This window comes from Dichomitus squalens (assembly GCF_000275845.1).
Source record: "Dichomitus squalens LYAD-421 SS1 unplaced genomic scaffold DICSQscaffold_12, whole genome shotgun sequence".
Classification (NCBI taxonomy): domain Eukaryota; kingdom Fungi; phylum Basidiomycota; class Agaricomycetes; order Polyporales; family Polyporaceae; genus Dichomitus; species Dichomitus squalens.
In genome coordinates this window covers 740,390-766,972 of record NW_006766894.1, presented here as the reverse complement: position 1 = coordinate 766,972, position 26,583 = coordinate 740,390, and the positions used below count along the sequence as shown (strand labels likewise).

The 26,583-nt window shown below is 57.8% G+C and overlaps 9 protein-coding genes across 9 annotated transcripts; 5 read left to right on the top strand and 4 right to left on the bottom strand.

The window, feature by feature from the left end:
- Positions 1-246: 246 nt before the first annotated feature.
- DICSQDRAFT_169889 (uncharacterized protein) lies at positions 247-540 on the top strand (the record flags this gene model as incomplete). Its single annotated transcript, XM_007365513.1, has 2 exons — positions 247-275; positions 330-540. The coding sequence occupies 2 exons, from the start codon at positions 247-249 to the stop codon at positions 538-540; spliced, it is 240 nt and encodes a 79-aa protein (XP_007365575.1).
- An 887-nt stretch (positions 541-1,427) lies between these two features.
- Positions 1,428-2,749, top strand: DICSQDRAFT_136397 (uncharacterized protein). Its single transcript, XM_007365512.1, has 5 exons — positions 1,428-1,632; positions 1,695-1,767; positions 1,828-1,880; positions 1,935-2,023; positions 2,093-2,749. Exons 1-5 carry the CDS (start codon positions 1,526-1,528, stop codon positions 2,566-2,568), a joined length of 798 nt encoding a protein of 265 aa, XP_007365574.1. The 5' UTR covers positions 1,428-1,525; the 3' UTR covers positions 2,569-2,749.
- A 162-nt stretch (positions 2,750-2,911) lies between these two features.
- On the top strand, positions 2,912-5,115 carry DICSQDRAFT_136396 (uncharacterized protein). The gene is made up of 2 exons (XM_007365511.1): positions 2,912-4,555; positions 4,610-5,115. The coding sequence occupies exons 1-2, from the start codon at positions 3,336-3,338 to the stop codon at positions 5,103-5,105; spliced, it is 1,716 nt and encodes a 571-aa protein (XP_007365573.1). The 5' UTR covers positions 2,912-3,335; the 3' UTR covers positions 5,106-5,115.
- Positions 5,116-6,408: 1,293 nt separating this feature from the next.
- On the bottom strand, positions 6,409-8,516 carry DICSQDRAFT_35378 (adenine nucleotide alpha hydrolases-like protein; the record flags this gene model as incomplete). The annotated part of the gene is made up of 7 exons (XM_007365510.1): positions 6,409-6,544; positions 6,905-7,018; positions 7,118-7,171; positions 7,236-7,373; positions 7,815-8,181; positions 8,268-8,308; positions 8,401-8,516. Coding segments are annotated over 7 exons (966 nt in total), but the record flags the coding sequence as incomplete, so codon positions are not given.
- An 877-nt stretch (positions 8,517-9,393) lies between these two features.
- On the bottom strand, positions 9,394-12,091 carry DICSQDRAFT_105602 (Arginase/deacetylase; the record flags this gene model as incomplete). Its single annotated transcript, XM_007365509.1, has 12 exons — positions 9,394-9,928; positions 10,033-10,047; positions 10,141-10,213; positions 10,314-10,341; positions 10,416-10,424; positions 10,616-10,658; positions 10,742-10,898; positions 11,035-11,136; positions 11,203-11,228; positions 11,288-11,521; positions 11,580-11,701; positions 11,763-12,091. The coding sequence occupies 12 exons, from the start codon at positions 12,089-12,091 to the stop codon at positions 9,849-9,851; spliced, it is 1,218 nt and encodes a 405-aa protein (XP_007365571.1). The 3' UTR covers positions 9,394-9,848.
- Positions 12,092-14,083: 1,992 nt separating this feature from the next.
- DICSQDRAFT_105599 (AB-hydrolase YheT) lies at positions 14,084-16,203 on the top strand (the record flags this gene model as incomplete). Its single annotated transcript, XM_007365508.1, has 9 exons — positions 14,084-14,140; positions 14,199-14,439; positions 14,519-14,587; positions 14,791-14,816; positions 14,868-15,100; positions 15,175-15,253; positions 15,313-15,764; positions 15,841-15,978; positions 16,042-16,203. Exons 1-9 carry the CDS (start codon positions 14,137-14,139, stop codon positions 16,201-16,203), a joined length of 1,404 nt encoding a protein of 467 aa, XP_007365570.1. The 5' UTR covers positions 14,084-14,136.
- A 1,205-nt stretch (positions 16,204-17,408) lies between these two features.
- On the top strand, positions 17,409-19,474 carry DICSQDRAFT_146983 (uncharacterized protein; the record flags this gene model as incomplete). Its single annotated transcript, XM_007365507.1, has 10 exons — positions 17,409-17,461; positions 17,525-17,737; positions 17,787-17,838; positions 17,896-17,949; positions 18,020-18,263; positions 18,322-18,375; positions 18,460-18,619; positions 18,832-19,022; positions 19,151-19,276; positions 19,377-19,474. 10 exons carry the CDS (start codon positions 17,409-17,411, stop codon positions 19,472-19,474), a joined length of 1,245 nt encoding a protein of 414 aa, XP_007365569.1.
- A 2,341-nt stretch (positions 19,475-21,815) lies between these two features.
- Positions 21,816-22,761, bottom strand: DICSQDRAFT_59956 (uncharacterized protein; the record flags this gene model as incomplete). Its single annotated transcript, XM_007365506.1, has 3 exons — positions 21,816-21,950; positions 22,020-22,322; positions 22,387-22,761. The coding sequence occupies 3 exons, from the start codon at positions 22,759-22,761 to the stop codon at positions 21,816-21,818; spliced, it is 813 nt and encodes a 270-aa protein (XP_007365568.1).
- Positions 22,762-24,899: 2,138 nt separating this feature from the next.
- Positions 24,900-25,880, bottom strand: DICSQDRAFT_169882 (uncharacterized protein; the record flags this gene model as incomplete). The annotated part of the gene is made up of 1 exon (XM_007365505.1): positions 24,900-25,880. The coding sequence occupies one exon, from the start codon at positions 25,878-25,880 to the stop codon at positions 24,900-24,902; it is 981 nt and encodes a 326-aa protein (XP_007365567.1).
- Between the last annotated feature and the right edge of the window lie 703 nt (positions 25,881-26,583).

The window sequence follows — 26,583 nt, the reverse complement described above, 5'->3', positions numbered from 1 at the left end:
TGTACAGTAGTATATATAGGGGACCTCTGTACCCCCAATCTACAGTTCAGTTCACTCGAACGTCTCCTCTCATCGCTCTAACAAGCCTCTTATAACCAACAACCCTTCTAGGTGAGTTGCAGGCTATCCGCTGTCGTTGCCACCCGTGGGAGAGGCCTTCGCCCCCCGGGTTCAACAGTATTGGTTGAATATGGACGTTTTATAACTCACACTTGTCAGGTGGCAAGCATCGGTACAAACGAAACAATGAGTAGCATGCTCAATGTTGAGGAACCGTACGTGCACGCTTGCCGCTGCATCCCGAAAAGATACTGACACCGTCGTCATAGGTTAACCGCCGTCCTCACTTGGAGGTTCCTCATCAACCTGCAACAGGTCAAGCGGAGGCTGGCAGGTTCCTCTCGCTCATTGTCACAGGTGTCGGAGCTCGCCTTCCAGTCCCATGCATCTGATAACCCGGAGGGATTCATCGCGTCAATGGGCGCTCATATCTCGTTTCAGGAGGATGATGTCGAGGACAATGAGGAGGATCAGTCTTAGGCGGGGGATTCGTGAGGCTTCTTAGCAGTCTTATAATTGTATTTATTGGTGCTCGTGGAATCTTGCATCGTCGGTCAAAGGTGACAACGAGACAGACGTCACTTGCTGTGGGTATGTAGATGTGTAGCTACCTTGATCTGACATATTTATCGTATACAACGAGCTTATGCTTCACTCATCCTGGGGCCGAGAGCCCTCGTTCGCGGTCTCGAAAGGAGCGAGGGTTACCAAGGAAGATATCATTTCTCGCAGGCTCGCAAGTGAGTGAATAACGCGGTACCTGAATGGGCGAAGGTGAGCCGTGAAGCCTCCTCCAAGCAAGCTTCCGGGGTTATCATTGAGTTTTGGCAGAGGTCTCAAAGAGTCGCACCAATTTAGAAATGGCTGTCTCTTGACAACATGGAGCGCCTCGCATACAACAAATAATGCACACTAACTCCGGACGCTAAGCTCTCACTGCCGTGTCCGAAGGACGTCATATATAAGTTATTGTCTTCGCTAAACCCTTCTTGCAAGCCGATGTGGACAGCAGATTTGTGTCACGCATATGCGTTCAGCGTTGGAAAGACCTACGTTCATGCCTCAATTCATTCCTCCTTTTTAACAAGGACGTCCTATGATGTGGCCAGCGGGATTCAGATTCTACAGTTCAATGTGGAGTGCTTGCTCTAGGCATTCAAGGAGCTTGCAGATTTATGCGCTGCGACCGCGGCCTAAGAGAAACGATATAGGATGCAGCGCGGAAACATATGAAGCCCGGTTGTCGTAGTCGATGGGCAAGTCGTCGCGGTCACGGAGTCGCGAGCTGAGGCGGGGCGCGCTCGGTCTCGGGTCCGGCGGCCCGGGGTCTGTAATGTCCATGGCTTGCTCATGTCGACTGTCACCCGCAGTAGACTCTCACTTTGCTTCCTCTCCTCTGCTTCATTCATATCCCACCTGCAGGCTCCATCAATTAAATCCTGGGACGCACATGGAGGCGGATGAAATGCCGATTGCGAAATACGAAAAAGACGTGGACGAGGAGGGCGAGGAGGATCTCTTGGCGGACTACTTCGAGAAAAGCGCGTCCGCGGTGAGACAGACTTTTGGACGGTGCGTTCTTCAGACGTCCAATTTCACGCTCTGACGGACGAGAACGACACACCTGCGACTAGCTTTGAGCAGGACGTAGTGCGTCCCGTCTTGGACTATGTTTCTGTTGCGTTTCACAAACGACCCATTCGCTCAGTGAGTTGCTTACGCACCACCCCATGCGGCCGCAACTGGGCTAATTTCCGGCTTGAATAGACATTTATAGCGTTCTATCTTGCGCTCAGCATCTTGCCCGTCCTCTCGTTCATGTAAGGCACCATGCAATACTCGTTTATACACCGGCAGGGCTCATCATCCCTCAGAGGATTCTCAGTATTCATCGTTGCGACCTCGATATTCGTCGCGCTTGCTGGTGCTATCCTCTTTGCCTCTAGCGCTATAAGTTTTTTCGGTGAGCAGCTCACCCTCGTCTCCTGTACTCATGCTGTCCCCCATCCCTCATATTCTCGCACACATACAGGCTTCTGGCTCGCTTGCACGCTCATCTTCTTCGCCTTCGTCTCCTTCAATCTCACGCTATCTACCCTCGCTACCTACCTCTTTACCCAGTTCGCCTTTCGAGCGCGCACGGACGGCGCCCGCCTCGCCCTCGCCTCCGTCTACGCCGACGCTCGCGCCCAGCTCTCCCTTGGGCGCGCCCGCGGCCGCAAGCCCACGTCCCGGCCCCTTCATACATATGCATCCCCTGCCGCAAACATCATACAAAGCTCCGCCCAGACGGAGACATACGAGGGCGTGAGAGTGAGCGCGAACGCGCAAGGGAAGAACGAGGGCAGCGATAGGTACGACACGGTCATCATCGTCGACGTTGGTGAGGACTCGCATTCGCCGTCGCCGTCGCCACAGGACACGCAGAGATCCCCAGCATCCACGGGGACGACGAACGCGGCGTTTGGGGAGAAGGTACCAGGCATGCCAGTCGATGGGCCCGTCTAGTAATTGAGAAAATGGCACGAAGAGGAGAGGCCGATGTGGCGGAGGGAGGAGCTGGATGTATGGGGCGTGGCCGTGTGCCTCGATTGGACAGTACGGATAGTGTATGTTATGGCTGTATTGTATTGGTGGCTGGGAGCCCGAGCTGATACCGGCTGCTCGTATGTACTCGGGCTGCGACGACGCGCGAGGCAGCCTCTGTTAAGCCTGAAGTATGCACGATGACGACTCATGCAAGACGTAAGTACAAGGCTAACTTACCGACCTGGAACGATACTCCGAGATCGGGCAGTCCGATCACGCGACGCGCTGGCGGCCTCCTCCTTACCTCCTCCGACCAACAACTCACGATCATCCAACTCTGTAAATGCTGTGGGCGCATGCCTGTGGAATAGCGCACATATAACAGCACGATTGGCACAGGCTAGCGGACGCGATTCCTCGTCACCGCAGGTACAATCTACAAGGCTCTATAGCCTGCGCCGTTACGACTCCCTTTCGGACTGACGATCGCGAGGAAGACGAAGTCCGGTGGGTACATTGTTTTCGGATACTCGAACTTTACTGGCAACCTTTGTGAGTGGGTTGTAGATGGTGGACACGGCTCTGTCTCGCCCCACTACCCTCTGAGTCCTCATCTGGCTCATCGTACGGCATCGCTTCTTCCAGACGACCTTGCTCGATCTCCGCTCCGCGCCCTCTCGAGGCCGCCTCGCACTCCTCCTCGCAACTTAATACCTCATCGTCTAAATCAGAGGCACATCACACCCATGAACGTCCTCGTCTACACTGGCCCCGACACCTCCTCGCCCTCCCTCTCGCACACCCTCACCTCCCTCCGCACCCTCCTCACCCCAAACTACGCCGTCCAAACGCTCGATGCAAAAGCCCTACCTACCCAGCCCTGGCCTGCGTCCTGCGCGCTCCTCATCATCCCCCCCTTCCAAAGCCAAAGCGGAGCGGGCGCGTTCTCCGCTGCCGCGGCCAAAGACGTCCAGAACTACGTCCGCGGGGGCGGGAAGCTCCTCTCGCTGGGCAACGCGGTGCGCGTCGACCCTTCGAAGATCCCGACCGCGCTGGCGCTGTCGGCGCAGGTCGCCGGCGTGAGCATCTCCGACGTCAGCCCGACGCCCGCGTCTGCCCCGCGGCCGAAGCTCACGCTCGAGGATGGCGATGTTGGGCTCGCTTTCTCGCTTGCACCGGTGACCGAGGGGATCGTCGACGCACCTGCGATACGCCTCGTAGATGGCGCACAGCTCGATGGTGTCCAGAGCGCGGGCGGGGTGGACCTCCCGACCCTCCCTGAGGCAGCCCTCTCGGCGAAAGGCGTCGAGTTCCTCGCGCAATACGACCCGACCGAGGACTCGTGCGTTGTCGCTATCAAGGCGCGCATCGGGCGCGGGGTCGCGGCATTCTGGGGCGCACATCTCGAGGCTCCTCTCGCGTCTGACCCCGCGCGGGACAAGGCACGCCTCCAGGCTCTACGGCGCACGCTCGATTTGTTGGGCTTGCGCCTGCCGTCGCCCTCGGCAGCAGGAGAAAGCGACAATGGTGCTGTTGCCCGCCCGACGCCCCAGATCCTCAGCAGCGCGCCGTGGCGCATAGGTGTTGTGGAGACGATCCTTCGTGCACTCGAAGTGCCCGAACTCGCTGCCGCCGCCCCGTACGAGTTCAAAGACAGTAACGACACCTTCCTCTTCCACCCCCAGCAGGAAGCTGCGCGCGTCTTTGCGGAGCAGCGCGAGGCTACGAAGACGTTGGGCGAGGACCCTGCGACGTGGAACCCGAAGCATATCGTTGTGTACAAGGACGGGATGACCGCGCCGCAGGAGTTGACCCCGAAGTTCAGGATCGAGACATACTACGAGGAGCTGAGGAACGCGAGGGGGGAGCGCGGGTGCCCAGAGAACTACCCGGATGGTGCGTGGGGCGTTGGCGAGGCGCTGCTCTACGGGGAGGTCGTGACGAGCACGCAGACGATGCTCGACAAGTCGGTGTATCTTTCTCACTTCCATGCAATGCGTGTACTCATACAGAACGGTAGGAACATCCGCCTGCTCACCTCCCTCCCGACGCCTCTCCTGTCCCTCGCCTCCGCACAGCTGACAGGCCGCGGCCGCGGGGGGAACGTCTGGCTTTCACCCCCGGGGTGCCTCCAGTTCTCGCTGCTGCTCCGCGCGCCGCTCTCCGCGCTCCCCGCGACGAAGATCGTCTTCGTGCAGTACCTCTTCGCGCTCGCAGTCGCCGAGGCGTGCCGCACGGATGGTGTGCTCGGCGAGGAGGCGGGGTCGAGGGTGCGCATCAAGTGGCCGAACGACCTGTACGCGATCACGCCCGACGGCGAGCGGAAGAAGATCGGGGGGATACTCGTCAACACGAGCTTCGGCGCGGGCAAGGTCGAGCTCGTCGTCGGTGCGTCCTCTGCCCTCCGCTCCCGTCGTCTCACACTCACCTCCACGCCCACCTTCCATCGTGCGTGGATGAACATGACGTTCACACGTTCATGCGTGCATGCTGCCTGTCCGCAGGGTGCGGCCTGAACGTCCTCAACCCACCCCCGATCACCTCCCTCGCCCAGCTCCTCCCGGACGCTGGCTCGGGCGGCCCCCGCCCCCGACGATGGAGCGCACCCTCGCGGCGATCACGGCGCGCTTCGAGCGCATGTGGGCCGAGTTCGTGCGCGAGCGCGGCTCCTTCGAGCCCTTCATGGACCTCTACCTCGAGCGCTGGCTGCACTCGTGCGTCTCCTCTTTCCCCGTGCTCCCCGCTCCCTTCCTCCACCCTCCCTCCCTCCGTCCTCCTCCTCTCCCGAGCACTCTGTGTTGCGTCGCGTATGCTGACTTGCATCTTTTGCGGGGCGGCCGCGCAGGGACCAGCAGGTGACGCTGACGACGGTGGCGCCGCCGCGCAAGGTGCGCATCGTGGGCATCACGCCCGAGCACGGCCTGCTGCGCACGCTGCCCGAGCGCGACGCGTGGTCCGCCGCGGGGCAGGGCGCGGAGCACGTGGACCTGCAGCCGGACGGGAACAGCTTCGACCTCATGGCGGGGCTGATCAGGACGAAGACGTGACGCGGCCGCGCGGGATGGCGGGGGGGGGAGAAGGGCAGGGGACCGCTGTTATTCGTGCGGAGAGGGCGCCGGGGAGAGCGTGTGCGACTGTGAGATCGCACGCTCGGTGTGTGTGCGACTACTGTGACGCAGGAAGTCCGAAGGGCGCAGCCTTCGATCGCACGCCTTGTCGTGTTCTGGCGGCTCGGGCTCTGTCATCGTAGAGTCGACCGCATCCCAGGTCACAAAATCGTGCTGTAGCTCGGGAGGCGGTCGAGATGGATTGTGGGTGAGCGGCTGCAACATGCGGGCCCGCTCACGGGCAACGAGTGAGACGTTGTGGTAGGCGACAGGGAGGATGACCCAAGGTTATCGGGACACCAGCGCAAACTAACAATTCTTCCGATGCGGAACCCTCCTGTGATGTACTGTCGTACTAGCATACGATTGCTCCGTGTGTGCGATGCAAAGGAGCGCAATCGCACGGGGCAAAGCCCGTCGTTACTGAGCAGTGACCAAGAATGACATTGTCCTCCAAATACAGTCTGTAGCAATATACATACGACACAACACAGTCTACACAAGAACAGACGCACACACGAGCGCACCTACACTCGCCCACAAGCAAGTAGTGATACAAAGCCGAGCCCGACCAGGCCAAGCGACTGCCGCCCCTGCTCTCGGCTTTCCGCCTCTCGCACCCCTCCGAGCCTCACGCCTACGCCTTGAGCGACAGGGCACCCATCTGCCCGTCCAACGTCGCACCCCCAGCTCCCCCGACGACGACCGCGGGGCTCCCCCGCCCCGCCCGCTCCAAGCTCCCGTCCTGCAGCTCGTACGCAGGCCGGTACGGCTTCGCCTGGCACGTACATCCCCCCGCCCTGTTCCCATTCGAGTTCCCATTCGAGTTCCCGTTCCCGTTCAACCGCCTCCCTGCAGCGCCGCCCGCCGTCTCCCCCGTGCACGTCTCGCCCGGATTCCTGACGAGGACCTCGAACGCCCCCGTCCGCGTCCCGTCGTGGTCGAGTCCGGGCGGAGGCGGGGGCTGGGGCTGGGGCGTCGCCGCGCGGGAGAGCGCGGACGGCTCGCCCTCGCACTCGAGGCCGGACGGGTCGACGACGTCGGTGAGCGTCGCGCGGTGCGGGAGCGGGGCGAGCGTCGCCGCCGTTCCCGCCACCGCCGCTGCCGTGGGGGAGGGGTGCTCCTCCCCCACGCACATGAGGCCCGGGCTGCCGTTGAGCATCACGAAGTGGTCCGGGAGGGTGGGGATCGGCGCCTTTGTCGTTGACGAGGCCTGCTGCGATGATGATGATGATGATGATGATGATGATGATGATGGCGGTGATGATAGTTGTGGTGGCGAAGACGACGAGGGCGCAGGGGAGGCCGCGCGCCCGTTCGCCCTAGGCGATTGTGGTTGTAGCGCAGCTCCGTTTGCGCGCGCGTCCTCCCGCGACGCAGGACCAGACGACTCCCTGCGCCCGCACGTGCACCCTCCGCACGCGCGCAGGGCAGGGTTCGGAAACGTGTTGTAGGTCGAGCCGAGCGAAGTGTATCTGCCCGCCGTCGTCAGCGTGCTCCGTATCTGTGTCCGCAAACAGGCGAAGGAAGGCTGCTCACCCTTGGTCGTAGAGCGAGCAGTACGGTATGCGGAAGCGCTTGAGGTACGCCCAGACGTCGGCGTAGGCCCAGTTGATGATCGGGTTCACGCGCACGAAGCGCGGCCAGCCGTCGTCTGTCGGGTTCCGGAAACCCAGCCTCGCTGTCACGGGTGAAGGAAGGGCCCGCGGTCAGCGTTCGGTATCGGGGAGCCAAGACATGCGTGTGTGTGCTGCGTGAAGGGTGGGCGCACAAGCGTGTCTCGCCCTTCACCTCGGGTGCATTCAACGATCGCGAGCAGATGCGCCGCAGTTCGCGGTCCGACGCACGAGCCGGGCTCAGTCGACAGCGTCCTCTCGTGCACGGGCAACGTCGACGCAATCACGCCCGCCCCGACGCCCGCCCCGTTCCCTGCGTTCATCACAAGCGCATGCAGAGAAGCCCGCACCGCACGTACGGCGATTCACCGTCCGCGTCCATCCACCCCGTCCACCTCCCAGGGGTACCTCAGCCACCCCGTGCACGACCGCACCAACGCGCGCATCCACCCAATCCACCCAAGCGACCACACACACCAAAACCCGAACAAAACGCAGCCACTCACCGCCATGCGGGTCGCCCCTCCTCGTCCCGATAACGATCGCCTCCACCGCCGGGAAGCGCGCCTTGTACATCTCGAGCGCCCGCCGCATGCCCTCCCCGCCCTTGACGTGCGCGGGGCGCTCCGCGGGCGGCGCCCCGGCCGCCCCGGGGGTGGGGACGGACTCGACGGGCAGCGCGGAACCGGCGGGGGGCGCGCAGCGGAAGAGGGCGAGGGCGTACGCGCGCGCCGCGGCGGCGATGAACGCCTCGAGCTCGGGGAAGGGCGACGGCACGGGGATGTACACCGCGGCGAGGGGCTTGCGGGCCGCGGCCGCGGGCGTGCGCCGGCCGAGGGCGGCCGCGACGAGGTGCAGGAGGACGGTGCCTGCGCGCAGATAGACAGACGGACGGCCAGAGAGACGTGAGCAACTCGTACGAGGAGCCAGGCAGCGGAAAGGGAGGGCGACGTACAGTCCTTGCCCCCGTTGAAGCTCAGCGAGATGCGGTCCTGTCTGCACCCGACGTCAGCTGTCGGCGGCACGAGCGAGGGACGAGGGACGAGGGGGTCCTCGACTCCGAAGCCGGGTAGAAGTGAGATACGCACCCCCAGGTGTCGAGCGCGTCGTCGATCACGACCAACGCCTCCTTGACCGGGCCCGCGAGCGGGTCTGTGCCCGCCGCGAACGCATACACCTCTTCCGCGATCGCGCTGTAGTCCACGCTCGTACTTGCCATCTTCTTGGCCTCGAACTCCGATATCTGCTGGTGATATGGTACGATACGGCGGTGGGTTTCCTGGAGGCCCAGGCTGAGCAGCGTAGCTTGAGGCGTCGAGGCTTGAGAGCGCAAATGCTGGATGCTCGCAGACGTGGACGACGACGACGACGACGAACGTTCGAGACTGGTCACTGGTGGTGACGCCCTCGTCGGTCCCAGATGAATCGCACCCCAGCGGTGGTGAGAACTCCCAAAGTAGACCGACCTGTCCTACAGGCACAGAGAGCGTCCAGCTATTCCGGTCCAAGCGCTCCGGATGGCCGCCCTGCCGCCCGATCGGTCTCCCACACCAGCCGGGAAATCGCCAGAGAGGACTCACCCTGCAATAGCAGCCTGTACTTATAGAGCACGAAGAGGGACGATGATAGCAGCAGGAGGCCGTGGCGAGGCCGTGGCGAGGCAGCTGAGAAGCGTGTGCGCGACGAGAGCCCCGGCCGATGATTTTCATCCCGCCCGCTTTTGCCGATTCCGGAATCCCACCACGGGCGTCGCGTAGCACGTGCCCTTTACTCAGCGCGTCGCGATTCCGGTTCGCCACGGGTCGGCAGCCATCGGCTCGAGTCATGGCAGAGTTCAAAGCATTATCCCGCACGCAACGCGACTTGAAAATATGTGCTCTAAGCTGACTCCGAACATCAGAGTGTCCTCCGCCTTGCCCACGGTGACCCCCAACTTAAACTGCTTGTAGACACAGAGCACACATTTGGCCGGAGGATTGCGTCCTGGCGGCAACAAGGAGCTCAGGGTGATGCTGGCCCGGGACAGTAAAGGTATCCAGGCTTCATCTACCATAGTCTTCCATAAGCCGGGCCTGGCTATTCCGAAATGCACCTTGTGGACACGGCTCAAGTAAGACAAGTAATATGCAGTCGACTATCTCATAATGCACAGGGTCGATGCCCCCGCACCCCCATTTCCGTATGCAATATGGGACATCATGCATTATCTCTAGACGGCCTATCGAGTGTGAAGCGCTGGGTTGGTACCCGTCCGGGCGATATGCATTATTGAACATGACCTCATGCGTTATGAGATACTCGACTGTATGCCCTTCTCAGCCACGCCCGCACACCGCCTTGTTCCCTCTTCGTAGCAAACCGACGTGCTGAGACAGACCGGGAGGGCTCCGCACAAGAATTGCTGGAAACTGCCATCCGGTACTCGCTCGATGTTGACCGAACATTTGAACCGTGATTGCGCGCCCGGAGGACGAACGCCAAGCGACACGAGCACCCTCCGTCCTCATATCCACCTCTTCTGCTTCCCTCGCCGGCTTCACTCCGTCAACGGCGTCTTGGCCATCAGCCCCAGGATCTCCCGCCCGATATTCGCAGCGGCGATCTGCGTGATCTCATCTACAGGCGCACCGCACAAACACAGCACAAGCCGTCAGCAGCCAGCAACCCTCGGACGAGCCGCACGTCCACAACACCCTTGGCACCGGGCAGCGGCTGCTCACCTTGGCTGTCGTACCCTACAAGGGATGACCCAGGGAAGGGGGGCGATGAGAGAGTTGTTCAGCGTTCCCAGAACCACGAACCGGCAGCGGGTAGAGAGCAGGGCTTACCGGGCGCGACCTCGACGATGTCGGCTCCGACGACCTTCAGGCCCGAGAGGCCCTGGAGGATCTTCTTGATCTCCTGTGTGCACCGCGTGGGATCGTGAGCCTCCGTCGCGCAGACGACCCGCGCTATGTGCGCGTCGCCCCAGAAACGGAAACGGGGAGGGCGAGGCACGCACCCTTGTCGTAAATCCCCCAATCTCAGGCCTGTCTCGCCGATCAGAACACAGCTCTATTCAGTCCACGTCCACGCGCCGACAGCGACGGAGGGGGACGCTCACGTTCCTGTCCTGCAATTGGCATTTCGGTTCCGGTTTCGGTTTGTGTGTACGCGTCCAGGGCGTGCGGGGCCAATATACGTCAGCTCTTGTCAGCTCTCGTCACGACGGCCCTCGTCTCCGCGCACCGCACGTCAGCAGAACGAGAGGGCGCGGAGATCGACACAGCACACAAACAGTAATGGATCGCTATAGTCACTCACGCAGGCGCCATCCCAGGGTCGATCACGTCAATGTCCAGCGTGACTGTCCCAATCGTCGTGAGCGCAAACGTAACGCATACATACATGCCTGTCTAGGCACGACGGACGACGAGTGGAATCGCGCACTGTACACAGGGTTGTCCCCGACGGCGTCCTTAATCGCCTTGACGATGCCCTGCCACCCGACCTCCTCGACGTCCTCTGCGTGCGAGATGACGAACCCGAACGCGCGGTCGTCCGCGTACTTTTCCCAAGAGTCTATGGGCGCGCGGATCCCGACGTGCTGTGCGGCGGACGTCCCACGTAGTGTGAGTGTGAGTAGGCCACATACCATAATCCGCGACGTGCGATCACGGAGCCAGGGCTGGGGAAGAAGGGGGGGGACGGAGATGGAAGCGTTACGAGAGAGAGAGACGCACGATGTTTGCGTTGTCGGATGCCAAGAGGCCCTCTCGGTGCGCGTAGTAGAAGTAGCTCCCGTGTCCGACGGGGACCTCCTCGTCCGGAAGCCATGGGCCGCCCTATCGGCACGCCAGAATCAGTAACCGGTGGCAGGGCGGACGGAGCGCACGGAATTCGACGCGTACCGCCAGCTTTCTTGGCCTCGAAGTGTCTTGGCAGTGCGACAGTCAGCAGATGAAGGAGCGTGCACGAGGCGCGGGCAAAGCCTACCGAGGTGGCTGTCGAAATGGATCACGCTGACCGGCCCATAGATGCTCGCGACCCCGCGGAGGAGGGGGAGCGTGATCGTATGGTCTCCGCCCAGGGTCAGCACCCGGGGGTGGAACTTGCCGTCCTTCGCGAAACTCTTCCCCTCGTATGTGCGCAGGCTGGTCCGGGACAGCAAGGCGGCGTTCGCGAGCTCGAGTTGGCGCAGCGCGACCTTGTTGTCGGTCTTGACCATCGCTGGGTACGGCGAACGTGAGTGATTCGTGGCGCATGCACGCATACATGGAGCACTTACGGACGTCCCCGCAATCGACGACGTCGAGCTCGTCGCTGATGCGGATGCGCGTGGCTACGTTGATGTTTTGCAAGCTAATCCGTCTGGAGCCCTGACGGATGCCGTTCGGGCCGAATCGTGCCCTGGCGGGAAGCATCAGTGCGCATATACCTCATCTGTAACGCTCGCAAACAAACCACCCACCCAGGCCGGTAGCTCGTCGCAGTGTCGAAAGGCGCCCCCAGAACCGCCACGTCGTACTTCGTCGTCGCGTCCGCGCCAAAGCATCGCACAGGCAAGGTGTTCGCGAACGTCGTGAGGCCGTTGTACGCCGAAGTCCCGAACGCGACGTTCGACTTGTCGTGCCCGTATGCCGCGAAGATCTCGGTGAAGTTGATTGTTCCGTACGCGGCGATGTTTGCTATGCCCACGGGGTACTCGACGTTCCCAGCGCCCTGAGCCAGAATGTGGGAGAATGGCGATACGAGGAGGAGGGCGGCGACTGGGCGGGACAGGGACTCGAAGAAAGCCATTTTGGTCCGAGTTTCCACCCTGGTTCGATTACTTACGGCAGCGAGCAGGGTGCACGTCCTCCCGTTCTGTGGCGTGGACGTCTTATATCGTCTCATGTGTACGAGATAACGGGCCTGGAAGATCGAACTTATCGTGGGGACCCTGGTTTTCGTTGAAGGCTATCTGTGCTCGCTGATGAGGGCAACAAGCGCTTGCGTGGGTGTCGGGCGCTTCTGCCACACCACGGCATCGTGGATCCGGCGGTCCGTCCTTGCCGGCCGTGAACGAGCCGTAAGGCCAAAATTCGTTGAGCCGCACTCCTTGTCTTTCTTCGTCTTCACAGCATGAACGCTTGGCTAGATAGGACCGTCTATATCTTGGAGGGAGACCTGCTGATGACTTAAAGTTGCTGCCCCTCTCTTTTCAGGAGACACTGATTGGAATTGAAAGCCAGATGGCCACTCTCACAGGCGCACTTTCTAGTAAGTGTACTTATCCTATGACCTCTTGATATGACCCCTTCGAGCATGTAATGCTACGTTCGTAGGACCGTGGACGTCACGTCTCAAAGGACCCGGCGACCACTTGAATCGAAAAACATATCGACAACTATCATTGAGTATTTGAGGGCCGAGTATGCCACAGCATGATGCCCGTTACCGATAACAGAATCAGCTCCTCTGGATGTTGTGAACAGCCGAACGAACTTACTCTCCCATCATGGCCGTCTGCTGTTTCTCTTTCTAACAGCGCGAGCTACGGCCTATACTAAACTCTTGCATCGCCCATCGCATTGCCATAGCTAGACCAGTTGCAATCAAGAGTAGAGCAGCATGATCTCCGGAGGTACCTGAATTTCTGGCCTTGTAGGGCAGATCTCGGTTTATAGTATCCAAGGAACCAATCAACTATTGGCCGGCCTCGTGTCGTAGGCTATCCCTTTCCCGGGTTGCATGACGTGCTGGTAGTGAAACGAGTTTCTTGTACTTTGTTGGATCATAGACAAAGGCGTGAGAGTGTTCACCATCTTGTTCCTAGAAGACGCAACGTTCTAAAAGTCAGAACGACAAGGTGCTTGCCAAGACAATTGAAGTCGTCTCACTGTTCATGTTTCCTAGATCGGTTATAGTATTGTCTTCAAGCAGCGCCGCGTTCGGAGACATCGGCGGCTAACTGTGCAGGAAGTCTGTAGAGAAAGTATCATCAGGTTGTATGTGGACACTTGAAAAGGGCTTCATAGTGGAGCGAATACCGACGTTCTACATCTCCAAGATGTGTCCAGAGACTCCTCGATGCTAAATCAGCAATATTTGTCAGCCGGCGTAGCTAATGACAGGGAGTCTTCCAGGTACGAGTTAACACTACGCTGTGGAGGCGATCTCGGTGTTCATATTCAGGCTGTATAGGATGTTGACTATGTCGAGTAGTTTCATTAGTAGACGTCAAACCCAGTGAAGGAGTACATCATCGGGATGGCGTCTTTGACCAAGCTGCATGAGACGTCCTAGTCTACTACTCTGGTGTTCACCGAGGTTGAGAAACTCATACTGTGTTGCTGAATAAACCAGTGTTTGCGCTGAACTATCGTTGTGTCTATCCAATACTAGTTTCCTGTCAGAGGTTTTCTGACGTCACCTCGATCTTCAACCTATCCAGGGCAAATACGAGAACATATGCGGCTGAAAAGAGACCCTACTGCCCTTCATCGCCGAGCGTGATTTGAAGCGAGCACCATGATTCTCGGGAAACAAGCGATGCCTGGCTATGCCGAAACCTCAACATACATGCAGTGCCCAGCTTTGGCCAATTATGGAGTTATAGACGCCCAGGATGCTAGCATAGCTTATGTTCGCGGGTGCAGACCAGTTGGTGGTACTTCTCGTCCTCCATCGTGTGAACGATCATCTTCTCACGAGTGCCATTCAAGAACATGAATGCTTAGATTTGCTTTGCAATCAACCTGCCTGCTTTGGTCAAACTCTGTTCTTTTCCTCTCACTCCCATCTCGGGTCGTGACAGCACACTCTACCAAGTCTAAAGACATTGCTCCCTCAGCTGGCTACATATGGGTACGTGAGATTTCCTTCGGCATGTCATAGAATACATTCTAACAGACACACATTGTAGCATTCACCTTGCTGCTTGGGGTGGGATTTGTAGGCATTGTCTACATGATACGTGGCATTTGGCGCCGGAACACAGGACGCGATGGCCCGTTCGCTACTCTGCATGTGGCACAGCACCCGGCCATTCTTCAGAAGGACAACCAAACCAGTGGACCCGCTCTGTCTCTTGCGCGGCTTGTAAGGGACAAGGTTCCGGCCCTCGGACCAAACTCTAAATTCAATGGCGTTTGGTGGTTGCCGGGGTATGCATTCGCGCTGTCTCCCCATAAACACGAGTGCTCACATCGAAGCATACCATTATAACATGTCATGTCATTATAGCGGAGACGCGCAAACAGCATACTCCTCCTTTGGAGATTTTTCCAAGGTAGATCCGGTAGTATATGAGAGGTGGGTCCCACCGGGAGCTTTCGCATGCGTACACACACTGCCTTGCGTTCACGGACGCCGCCGTGCTCAGAGCGCGTTGCACCTCAATTACAGTTGCCCCGCCGGAAAGATGCAAGGGGTCACTGCTGTGTAGCGCTGGCCTTGTGACAATTTGTCTTACCTTCACGAAGCATTGGAGCATGCTCAACCTTGATCTGTTTCAGGCTGTTCTTGGAGCTTCCCGACAAAGGTGCGAAAGGTGCTGACGAACGGTGTCCGATGACTCACCAAATCCCGATAGGCGTTGTTGCGGTCGACGTCACCCCGCCGCTCTCTAGCCATCCGATACAGGATGCTGAGAACGTACTGCTTGTCACCCACGGGCTTACAGGTGGATCACACGAAGCTTACGTCCGGGCAGTCCTTGCGAAGGTGACGCCTAGTAGGCAATCTGGTGGCCTCGGCTTCCGCGCGGTCGTCTTGAACTTTCGTGGGTGCAATGGGAGCCCTGTCGTCACTCCGCGACTGTATCATGTAAGCTCCCGTCTTGACGCTTCTCCTGAGCGGGTTCCGGCAATTCAAGGAACTGATGTTATCGCATTCCGAAGGCCGGCTCGTCAGACGACCTCAGGCACGTTGTGCTCTGGATATCCACTTCATTCCCAAGCTGCAGGATGTACGGTCTAGGTCCGTCGGTGTACGGGATCACCTTCTGCCATCAGTTTCGCTCACTCTCAGGATTGCAGGGTTCTCCCTCGGTGCGAACATCCTTGCGAAGTACGTCGGAGAAGAGGGCGAACAGTGCCCCTTGCTGGGTCTTGTCACCCTTGCCAATCCATGGGACTTCCTCGAAGGAAGTCATCATCTCCCGAGCACCTTTCTCGGACGCCACGTCTACCGGTACGTGCTGGGCGGGGCGCTGCGCGCCCTACTTCGCCTCCACCAAGGCGTCTTCCTCAAGGCATCCAAGCTTCCGGTCTCCCGCAGCGTGCTTGACGACGTGCTGCGGCGTCGATCCATAACGCTCAGACAATACGACGAGCTCATCACGGCGCCGATGTACGGATTCATGAATCCGTATGACTACTATAGCAAGATCAGCTCCTGCAAGGTGGCTCCGGACATCAGGATACCGTGCCTCTCAATCAATAGCATAGATGATCCAATCACTGGTACTCAGAGCCTACCCATCAGTCAGGTAAGCGTCGTTTTAGGCTCTGTTCCGACCCCTTCTTCTGTCATATACGCGTGTATTGATGTCAGTGTTTGCGGAGGTTTCGCACAGCCCGTACCTTGTCCTCGCTGTCACCAAGACAGGGGGCCACCTGGGTTGGTTTGAGCATACTCAAGATGGTCGCATTGGACGCTGGTATGTGAAGCCAGTGGAACAGTACCTCGCCGCTCTCCTCGACGTAAGCGCTCTCCACTAAGGGATCATCTTTTAATCTGACAGCCCAAATGCTCTGTTACGGTAGTATAGTTTACGGGCAAGGCAGAAGCCAAGCGTTATCAGACTCGGAACCGATTTTGTCCACCAGGAAGGGCGGGATGACGTTGGGTTTAGAGTGTTATCTCGGGAGCAGTCCGAGCTCATTGTGAGCGGCACTGAGGAGTCCAAGCTGTTCACTGGATGGTAGCTTGAATGCAAGGCAAGCATTGTGTCCCACATCTCCGCACTCTCGTGTAACATGGAAGTACGACAAGAAGCGCTCGGAAGCTCCGAGCTAAACGGAGATGAGTGGCTAAAGCAAATGGTACGCGCATTGCTTCTTCCAGGGAGAATAGATGACGCTGAAGGCGCAATTACGCAGAGCCTTGCGGCCACCACGCCTAGAGTTAATCTCAACGCAGACGCCGCAGGCATCTCCCAAATCGAGCTTTACGACCGCCATTCCACCATTCTTGCCCGAGTAAGCGACGGAAGTGGAAACCCGGCCTGTGCGGATCCTCCCCTTCCGTTCCTCGACCGTTGGAGGCGTAGCATCATTTTGGCGGGACGCATGCCTCTCATTCGGGAGCAGTTCCGCCCTGAGAGGGGCGAGCAGTCTCACTCACTCCATGCGGGCGCTACTGCGAGCGTTCCCGCAAGACTCGACGCTGAGTCCCCCGCGGTAAGGGTGTCGACACTTGTCCAGTGCATTGAGGCTGATCTGATAGGGGTGCGCAGTCAAAGTGCGACGTGCCATGAGCTGTGAGTAATCTAGGTTCGCCACGTGCCCGAATATGGCTGCTTCTGCCGTCGTATTCAGAATGTTCATTCTTTCGGGATCTGGGCATCTGCTTCGGAGGAACGCTGTCATGCATATCAAAAAGAAGCGCATGGGAGCCAGGGGTCATGCGTTGCTGGGAATATTCCCAAACAGTGTGACATGGCAGATTCGCCCAAGCTCAGCAACAAATCTCTCGTAACAGTCGGCTATTTCCACGGTAGGTCGGTTGCAGCCTGCCCTTGTTTTCCCTTGGCAAGCTTTCCCGGCCGGATGCGAGGCTCTCTCCCTTCAACGGCCGCCTCGCGAGATTGATCTTGCAATCTTGCACCAGGCGCGCACAGCAGTGCGATTGCCGCCAAACAGCGCCAGCGTTGTCTCTCCCAGCCGCACACGTGCAAATCATCTTTGTTTGAGAACCTTTCATTGAGCGACAGTTGGGGATGCGCAGGGCCGGCAATCTCGCCATTGCTAAGATATATAAATTCGCCGCTGACCAGGGGACGAAGCCCTACTATCCCCCCACCTTCCTCACCTTAGCACATACTTCGCTGGTCTCCTTCAATCGCTGCACATCGACTCTGGACAGCAACATGATGTCAATAGTGTCTGATCCCGTGGACACAGAAGCCAAGATGTCACGACAATCTCTCGAAGACGACCTGCCCGAATTCACGCCTATGTCATGGTATGAATGATGTTTATCCAAAAGTATCGAGACTACCTGTTTCTAATGCCATGATTTGGACAGGAAACTACAGGAGATACGCGAGGCGATACCGTCACGCTTGTTCGTCCGCGATACTCGGAGAGGCTCGGCATGGCTCGCCCTCGATTTGCTTATGGCAGCGGTCTGCTGGAAGCTCGCCGTGCACATCGATCCTATTTTCAGGAGTCGGACAGCAGTCCAGCTCTTGACTCCAACGGGCGCCATCGTCGCCCGTTGGGGCTGCTGGATTGTGTAGTGAGTACGGAAACAAGTTGTCGAGACGTTGGTCTGATGCCATTTGCAGTTGGTGGTTCCAGGGGCTGATTTTCACCGGGGTTTGGGTCATCGGTCATGAGGTTCGCCAAGCAGAGTTCCGCGTAAAGCTGTCACTTACACTGGCATTCGTTATTCAGTGCGGCCACGGCGCTTTCTCCGCGAACCGATATGTCTGTGACCTGATTGGTTTCGTAAGTCCCATCGCATGTTTTTGTCTCAGAAAGGACTAGTCGCGGCGGCTAACATGTCATGAGGCCCTAGGTTGTCCATACAGCGTTGTGGACGCCCTACTTCAGCTGGAAAATTTCTCATCATCGTCACCATTGTAACCATGCCTCCATGGAGAGAGACGAAGTGTACGTTCCGAAAACACGGAGCGATCTCGGCATCCCCCAGGAGAGCGACGACGGCAAGATCGACTACGACGAATACTTCGGAGACACACCTATTTATACACTGTACATGCTCGTTCGGCAACAGCTATTGGCGTTCCCTGCTTACCTCTGTGAGTCCATCATGTGCATCCTGCGTTACTGAACCAGCAGGGCTGATGTAGTTCACAGTGACCAATGTCTCTGGTCAGAAGAACTACCCAAGGTGGACGAATCACTTCGATCGTGAGTAAGGTCTTCCCCTCAGTTCTCGATCGTCAGACCCCTACGTCGACACATATCATGCTGACGCCCTTGCTCATCCTGTAGCAAATTCCATCCTATTCACGGAGGAGCAACGTCATGCCGTCATCATCTCCAACATCGGCATTCTAGGCATGATCGCTCTCGTCCGGCTTGCTAGCATCACTTGGGGCGCAGCGTCCGTGGTGAAGTTTTACGGCATACCATGGCTATGCGTTACTCACTGGTAAGCATACTGTCTGTCCCGTCCTTGATTAGACTCGATCTCTTATCACGCTCACAACTTGTGATCCCCACGCACCTCGCTTTGTCAACGATCCCGCTCGTCGATATTCTCCTGGTTCTGCGTCTTACATCTGACCCTTCACTGGACGCCTTACGACACCTTTGTGGGCGACGATGCGACATATGGTACAATCGTGGACGTGGGGGATTCAGGTTCGTCATGATCACGTACCTGCACCACACGGATCCTGAGCTGCCGCACTATCGCCAACCGGAATGGAACTTTCAGCGGGGGGCTGCCGCAACAGTGGACCGTGATTTCCTGGGCTGGATGGGCCGATTCTTCCTACACGACGTGGCCCACTACCATGTCGTCCACCATTTTTTCCCAAAGATGCCATTCTGTCAGTCCTAATTTTTCTGTATCGCTTGTTTCGTAACCCCGCGGGTGCCTTCTCTCTCTTCAACTCTCTTCTTTTTGACTCCGAACCGCAGCGCGTGTATCTGGACTAACTGGACTTGGTAATTGCAGACCACGGCGAAGAGGCCACCCAGTATCTGAGGTCGTTCATTGGTGAACACTATCATCGCTCGGATAAGCCCGTCTTCAAGGCACTGTGGGATAACTATAACGACTGCCAATTCGTCGAAGACACAGGTGCGTCTTCCCCCTTCCTCGAACCTCACCTTCGTGCCTCTAAATCTGCAGCCCCATGCTAACCGACTTCGCGCCCACCCATTGCGCCGGTGCTTTATAGGCGACGTCTTATTCTATCGCAATAAGAAGGGTCAAGCTGTCCTGCGACCTGCGGCGACGCACGGAAAACCTAAGGCAGAAAATGGGAGCGATCTTTGATGGGACTGTGCAGGGACCAGGATTCCCGGCCGGTATGTTGCTACTTGCTACCATTAGACTCCGCCTGGGTAGATGCTCTACTCTGACCCTAATGGTAGATCTCTGTTGTGGTATCCTCTGCAGACGACAGCGCTGGTCTGTGTCTACGCATCTGATGGCAGCGCTGCAGGCACGCTGTCAGTTTCCATGTCTCCGTTCGAAACCTCGAAGTGGATTCATCCGTTTCCCACTTGTGAGGAAACGCCGTCTGTAACTTGCTCTTGTTCTCGTCTTCTCGTCTAGACCGAGTCCCATGATCTTCGTGAACTGGCCCCGCATCGCATGTCTGTATATTGATATTATAACGTTATGAGGGTAGTCTGGCCCTTGCGGCCTCCCGTCGATGTCCGTAGAGTTCTATATGCAACAGCCTTGGAAATTCCCCACATGATTTCCATCCCACATTCCTAGTTTCGGGTTTCGGCATGTTCCTAACCCGACTTCCGACTTCCGAGTCCGATCGTAACGTATGTTCTCGAGCTCTCTCTCAGACTGTCATCAAGCCTGATCAATACTCTGCGTGTCAATGTACACACAGTCCTCTTCCCATGTGAAACCAAGGTGGTGAAGGTTGAACGACTGGGGAGAGAGCGTCATTGCCACTCACGTTTTCGTTCATGCCGGATCGAGATACCCTTCTTCGCGACCTCGTACACCCAACGCCACAAAGAGCCCAGCCAACATTACCGGGAACCCACGAGAGCTGCGGACTGGGAAGGAAGTAGGGTGTGGAAAGTGCTGTAGAATAGCTAATGAATGGAAGGGGATTGAGGAGATGGAATGGCCTGGGAAGGACCGAGTTAGGAGAAGGCAAGAAGGCCAGCCTTTTCCACCTTCGAGCAAAAGTCTATCATGCGAAGGCGGTCCAAGCAGCTGGGGAGGGGAAGCAGACACGCTTGGGGCTTCCTCTCCCAGCAGGACTGAAGGGGAGGACTAGGCGCGTGCGAGGGGTCTAGAAAATGGCCCTTCTCGTTAGCACCGCCTTCTGGCTACAACGGAGGCATTCCACTTACCATGTCAGGATCAGGAGAACTTCTTGAGCCAGTCGCGGCGTCCGAGGAAGGTCTGGTCTGGTTCTCGGACAGTTTTCTCTACTGCTTGCGATACTCTTCTAGGGGGGCCCTCTGCATAGATAGCAGCCATACTTTCCGCAACACGTTTCTGCGGCACAACGGCAGCCGCAGGCGCCTGAGCTAAATTTCACTGTAACTCGCTGAGTGCGATGCAGATGGTTGAAATGTACTGCAATGAAATAGGGGCGCTGATCATCAGGGCAACATGCCGTCAATATAGGGGTTACGTCGCTCGAGTCCCACAGAGGGTCGCTTGCGCTGAGTACTGAATTTTAATTAGGCTTCTTCGTGCGTTCTAACCTGTCCGATAAACTTCGCGGGAAGCACAACTTGTCAAATCGTTGGCATGTGTCCAAGCGGGCATCGACGATCCACCTAAACACAATCGACGAGAGGGGAAACCGGACGGTAGTATCCTGAAAGAGTGGTATTGGGGTGGAGCACGGGCAGATGACACGGCTGCCCGTCAGCGTGTAGAGTCGCGGGAGAAGAGAAGACGACAGCACCGTGGGAGTCATGACCGGAGTCCGCTCTGCTGGCCATTGGTCTAGCAGCTGCCAGAGGTTCGGCGCGGGAGGGGACAACCAACGGAAAAGTGTGCAGTAAATTGGTTTCAGGGCTTCTCAATGTATGTGCACGACTCCTGCACAACTCTTGCTGGTAAGCACTCGGTGGCAATCTTTCAGGCCACGATCACATCCTATACTATGTCCCTTCATCGATTAGTCCGGATGGACAGAGGACAGGGTGACAGCAGCTCTGGGGGCAGTGATACCACCTTGCAGGACTAGCTCTTCTTGTGGGCCACAAGCAGGCGCGCCAAACGTAGAACCCTAGTATCGTATACTCGTTGAGTACACAGGCAATCGGGTGTTGAGTACACAGGCAATCGGGTGTTGAGTACACAGGCAATCGGGTGTTGAGTACACAGGCAATCGGGTGTTGAGTACACAGGCAATCGGGTGTCGTCTTCGCAGACACGAACATTGTGTCAAGCTGCGCGAAAGACACAGAGGGAACGACGACGATGATGAGAGTAGCAGAACGTACGGGCGCTAACGTGCCGCGAGCAGACTCCGGAATTCCACAGCTTGAAGCTTGAGGAATTGCATCCGGTGAGATCGTCTTTGCTTATGCAAACACTGAGTATAGAGAAACGCGGTGCTTGGATTTTCAACCGACACTATGCAGTATACATCAATGTATATATAGCTTCAATTTTGAGCCCACTAGGCAGTCGCATAAGGTCCGGTGTAGGCGTGGATGGTCTCGTCCGCGCATCCAGCCGGCGTGTCGTAGTCGTAGGGACCAAGGTTCACGTACACGTCCTTGTTGCCAGCGTCGTCAGGACAGACAAGCCACGCCTGAAGCAGCGAATTGAACATCCATTCAGAGGTTGCATCTTTTGCAGAGGGGAATGAAAGAGAACGCACGTTCAATTGCGGCCGCGAGATAGTCGGAATTGACCACTCGACGGTGTCTCCGCTCCACATGAACGTGCCAGCGTTGTCACCGCTCGCGGGCGTCGTCTGCCACAACATTTTGAGCTTCATGACAGTAGAGTTCGCGCGCGCCTCGACCGCGGCGTAGAGGTTGCTCCCGTCGGGGAGGATTTGAATGAGTTGGCCATCGGAGGTTATCTGGAATTGGGCAGCAGTGGAGGGGTCGCCGAGGACGGCATCCGAAGCTGTGTTCTGGACCTCAGAACGAAGGTATTGATGGAAGTTGGGGTCCTCCTGGGAACGCATGTATAGATGAGGAAACATGTCATGCATGCGGTGCGGAGAAGTGTCGACTTACGACCGCACGAATGAAGGAGTAGCCAGGAATGAGAGTGACGGTACCACTAGGGGAGGTGCTCGTCGAAGTGGGGGAGCTACCGCCGCTCGTGCTTGGGACCGTAGTCGTCGTCGGCACTGGGCTTCCAGATGAGCTTCCAGAGCCACCAGGGAGACACTGGCTATAGTACGAATTGGAGAATGTGCACGTCCACCCGGACGGGCATACCGTGGCACCGGTCCAACCTTGACCCCCGCACTGTCTTAAGTTAGCACCCGAACGCGTGCAGTCATGTGACTGTTGGAATACCTGGCCGTACTGAGGCGCAGTGGACTGGGCTGCAGCGCTAGCGACAAAGAGAAGCGCTCTGAGGAAGGAGAACGTTGAAGATACCATCACTATGTCTTGAAGGCCGGAATGAACGTCGACACAGTTGCACGCGAGGCCGGCCCCTTATACTCGCCCTCTCGCAAGAGCTGTCACGTCGCACCGAGCATGAGGCTCTTCTTCGGGCAATCGCTAGCGTTGTGATGACGTTCCGAAGCGCGCCACGACGACGATGGCGGGCTCGCGGGTAATTGTCGGCGGTAACCGAAGCTTTCTTAGAGGCGAATGTCGGTAGGCCAATTTCGGGGTCATGTCGCGCGGAACAGATGCAGGATAAATCAACGGGGACGTGGCAAGGTAATGGTGGCGTGCCTCTGCGCGAAGTCAGGTCTCGTAGACCCGTGATCACGCTCGGTACGAGAATGCAGCGGAACGCAAGGACAGGACTACCCCACCCATTTGAAGAATGGGCGCGGTTGTTCAACCGGGGAACAGGGAGATCCCCGCTTTGCGGCCGTATGCCACCACAGCCCTGCATCGTAAGCCATGAAAACCAACTGGTATTCCTCACCCTCCCATGGTTTCGTGCTCGTTATCCAACAAAATGCTCCAGATCTTGGAGTCCTGCGGCACGTCTACCGCCCTCAGAAAGCACAAGTCCGCATACCAACCCATGTGTGTGTACTCCACATCGTGCTTGAACCACCACAGCCAGCTTCCTTGGGCCAACAACGACATGCGAGCGCTTGGACTAAGGATACCAAGCACCCGTACCAACAGCCTCGGGGAATCATGTGCGTGCATCCTGAACGGCGAGAGGACCAAGGAACATACGATCTTGCCTATGCATAGATGACAAGTCAGCGATCAAAGGATCTTAACGATAAGAGATTCTCGACGATAGTGAAGGCTCCGCACTCCACGCTCAGGAAATTGCGCACGTACCGAATATCGGCCTCCAGCCTTCCACCTCTCCACCACTCGGGACATACATACCCAACGTCACTCCGGATGGGCTCAGGCGACACTGTTCGCCTAGCACATACCCCGTGCGCTTGCGTACGAAGAAGATGTGCGCGGACACAGCCTCCGTCCCGTTCCAGCCCGCATTCCAGACGAACGGCTGCTCGAGCGAATGGATGATGGCGCTTGTCCTCTGGGTCTTGTTGTTGGCCCCGGCGCCCGCTGCCCACTTCATTACCTTTTCGCTGACGAGGCCGTCTCACAAGAGTAGCGTGCGGAGGGGGTCGTATACGGGATTCCAAGCGATGGCGAGAAGCGGTAAACGCCAATGGTAAATGGGGTGGAGTTGATAGTCTGGTGATGATTCGAATAGCGAAGACCCTGACTGCTCGCTCTCGGCCCCGCGTACGATCGAGCCAGGACTCTGTCCGTTCGGTATGAGACGAAAGCGGAGCTCGCCTGCGAAAGGCGGGTGTCCATCAGGAGGAGGCGAGTAGTACAGAAAGCCGCGCTTCTCCTTTCCAGGGCGGGAATCGGGGGTCGCGAGTCCTAGGAAATCAGGGTCAAGCCCAGCGTCCGACTCGAGAGAGAGGCTAGGAGCGAAGAGAGTGTTCGAACTCTTCGGTGGAAGCGTGATGAGGTCGTCGCCTGTGACTAGCTCAGGACGGAGAGTACGGACGGTGAAGAGAGTTTGATCTTGGGCGCGCTCGCTCGCATGTGAGGAGCGCAAGGGTGAAACTGCGGCACGCGTAAATCATGACGGTGTTGTCAGAGCACACGGTGAGTTCCCATCGGGTGCCATGTCCGCAGTGGTTTGGAGATCAGCATGATCATCGAATCCGGCCTCTGAGTTCTGAGGCGTGGAGGAGTAGACTCGTCTGGGTAAACAGTCATCCCTACGGATGGAAATGTGCTGTGTAACATGTGGCACGCCGCCCCGTGTGCCTCTTATGCCGATGGGAGCCAATACTCCAATCGACCTAGATATGTGATACATGATGCGACAACTATCGTGGAGGTTAACATCAGGCTTTCGGGCTATGAAAGCGCGGCTCACCAGTGTAAAGAGTGATGTCTCAATTGTACGAGTTCGTATAGTACACCGGATTGCGCATACAAGGGAAACACGGAAGGAAGACGAACGTCGGACACGTGCCATCCTGGCCGCGAAACGCTGCCAAGACAGACTTCCCACGAAGAACAACGCCCTCGCATCGGCTCTGCCTAGCGGAAAAGCCGTCCCTTTATGGTTCCTTGGGAGGCACGGCCGCCTCCCCCGCGAGGTCGTCCGCCATCTCGTTGCCCTCGACGCCGACGTGACTAGGGACCCATCGGAAGGTCACCTTCGCTTGAGGATGGCGGCGCATTAGGAGATCGTAACGTGCGAGAACGAAGTCAGGCATCCGCCACTGTCCTGGCTTGGCGGCGGACAAGCGTACTGCGCACAGAGCGAGCCGGCTGTCCGCGTATATCGACACTCGGTCAAGGCGCTCCTCCTGAGCTGCGAGCCAGAGTGCGACACCTAGGCCGACGACCTCCGCATCGTGGATATTGTACGGGAATGGGGGCATCTTGCCGAGGTGAATGCGCCGGCTCTTGAGTTGGGGTTCTGGGGTGCCTCCGTCTGTGCGAACCAGCACTGCCGCTGCGCCCGTCCACAGTGAATTGTGCACTGCACCGTCGCTGTAAACCCGTACGGGCGTCGTGTCATTTAGGGCCGCTCGGATCGCATCCTGTTCGTGGTCCCGAATGTCGAACTGATCGAGTTGGGGAAGGATACTGTCGTGTCTGACAGAGGGGAATCTGTGCACCTCCGCCAGCGAAGAATCTCGGATCGCTTGCACGCGACGCCGCTCCATATATCGCTCGGCAAACTTTTCGGACAGGACTGGAGAAAGAACCGTCCTAGTAACTATCCCATCGGCGTACCCCAATCTCTGCATGACTCTGCCGAAGAGATCTGAGCTCCACGGGGTCTTGCGGTTCACGCGGAAATCCTCAGATCGCTGGAAGCTGTCGCGAATAGCCTCGTCGCTCCAAACCCTCGGATCGCTTGCAATGGAAGAGATAGTGCGGTAACGGATTTCGCCGTCGGCTGTCTTGCCACTGGGGGGTGTCCACCAGTACAAACAACCCCAGCCAGATGGAAAGCCGACTGATTTGTTGGACAACGATGCGCGTAGAGTAATGGAATGGTGGCGGATGATGCTGGGAGTCCGGAACATGTGGGAGAGGGGAGGCGGCCCGACATGGGGAAGCCCAGTATTTCTGTCGACTCCCGGGGGATTGAAGAGGACGCGAATCCTATGCGTCGGTTGCGGCACGTGAATGACATCCGCTGAGGTGATCCGTTCTGGACGCAGGGTATGAACTACGCCGGAGATGTACATATCCTGGTCGAAGGAAGGGTGTCCAAGATGCGCGGCACCTCCGAGATCATCGGGAACAGCTCCAGAGAAGCGAAGGTGGCGACATGACGAGGGGTGGAATGAACGTCTTGGCCAGGGCGGAGAGGCAATGCTGCGTAACTGTTCCAGTATCTGTGGGTATACGCGAGAGAGCGTCAGCATCGACCTACACCTCACAGGCTCACCCCGAGTCCAAGGCCGGTGGTGGTACGTAGACAAGATCGTGCCCAAGCGCCGAACAGCTGTCCATCAAAAGTTGACGACATTCCAGATTGGGTATGCTAGACGCCTTTCCCGAATACTCTCCGACCTGCTTCGGTTCGTTGTCTCTCAATGGATGTAAGGACGTAAATAATCAAATCATATCTCATGCTGCACTCCCTCGTGCTTCCGTCGGCTGACCTTCTTGACTTGGTACAATATGGCTCTACGATCATTAGCCAGATCCTCTTCCTTATAGCAACATTCGAACCTCATAGACAACCGCCACCAGTGCCCGGTAGATGCATGCGAAGCAAAC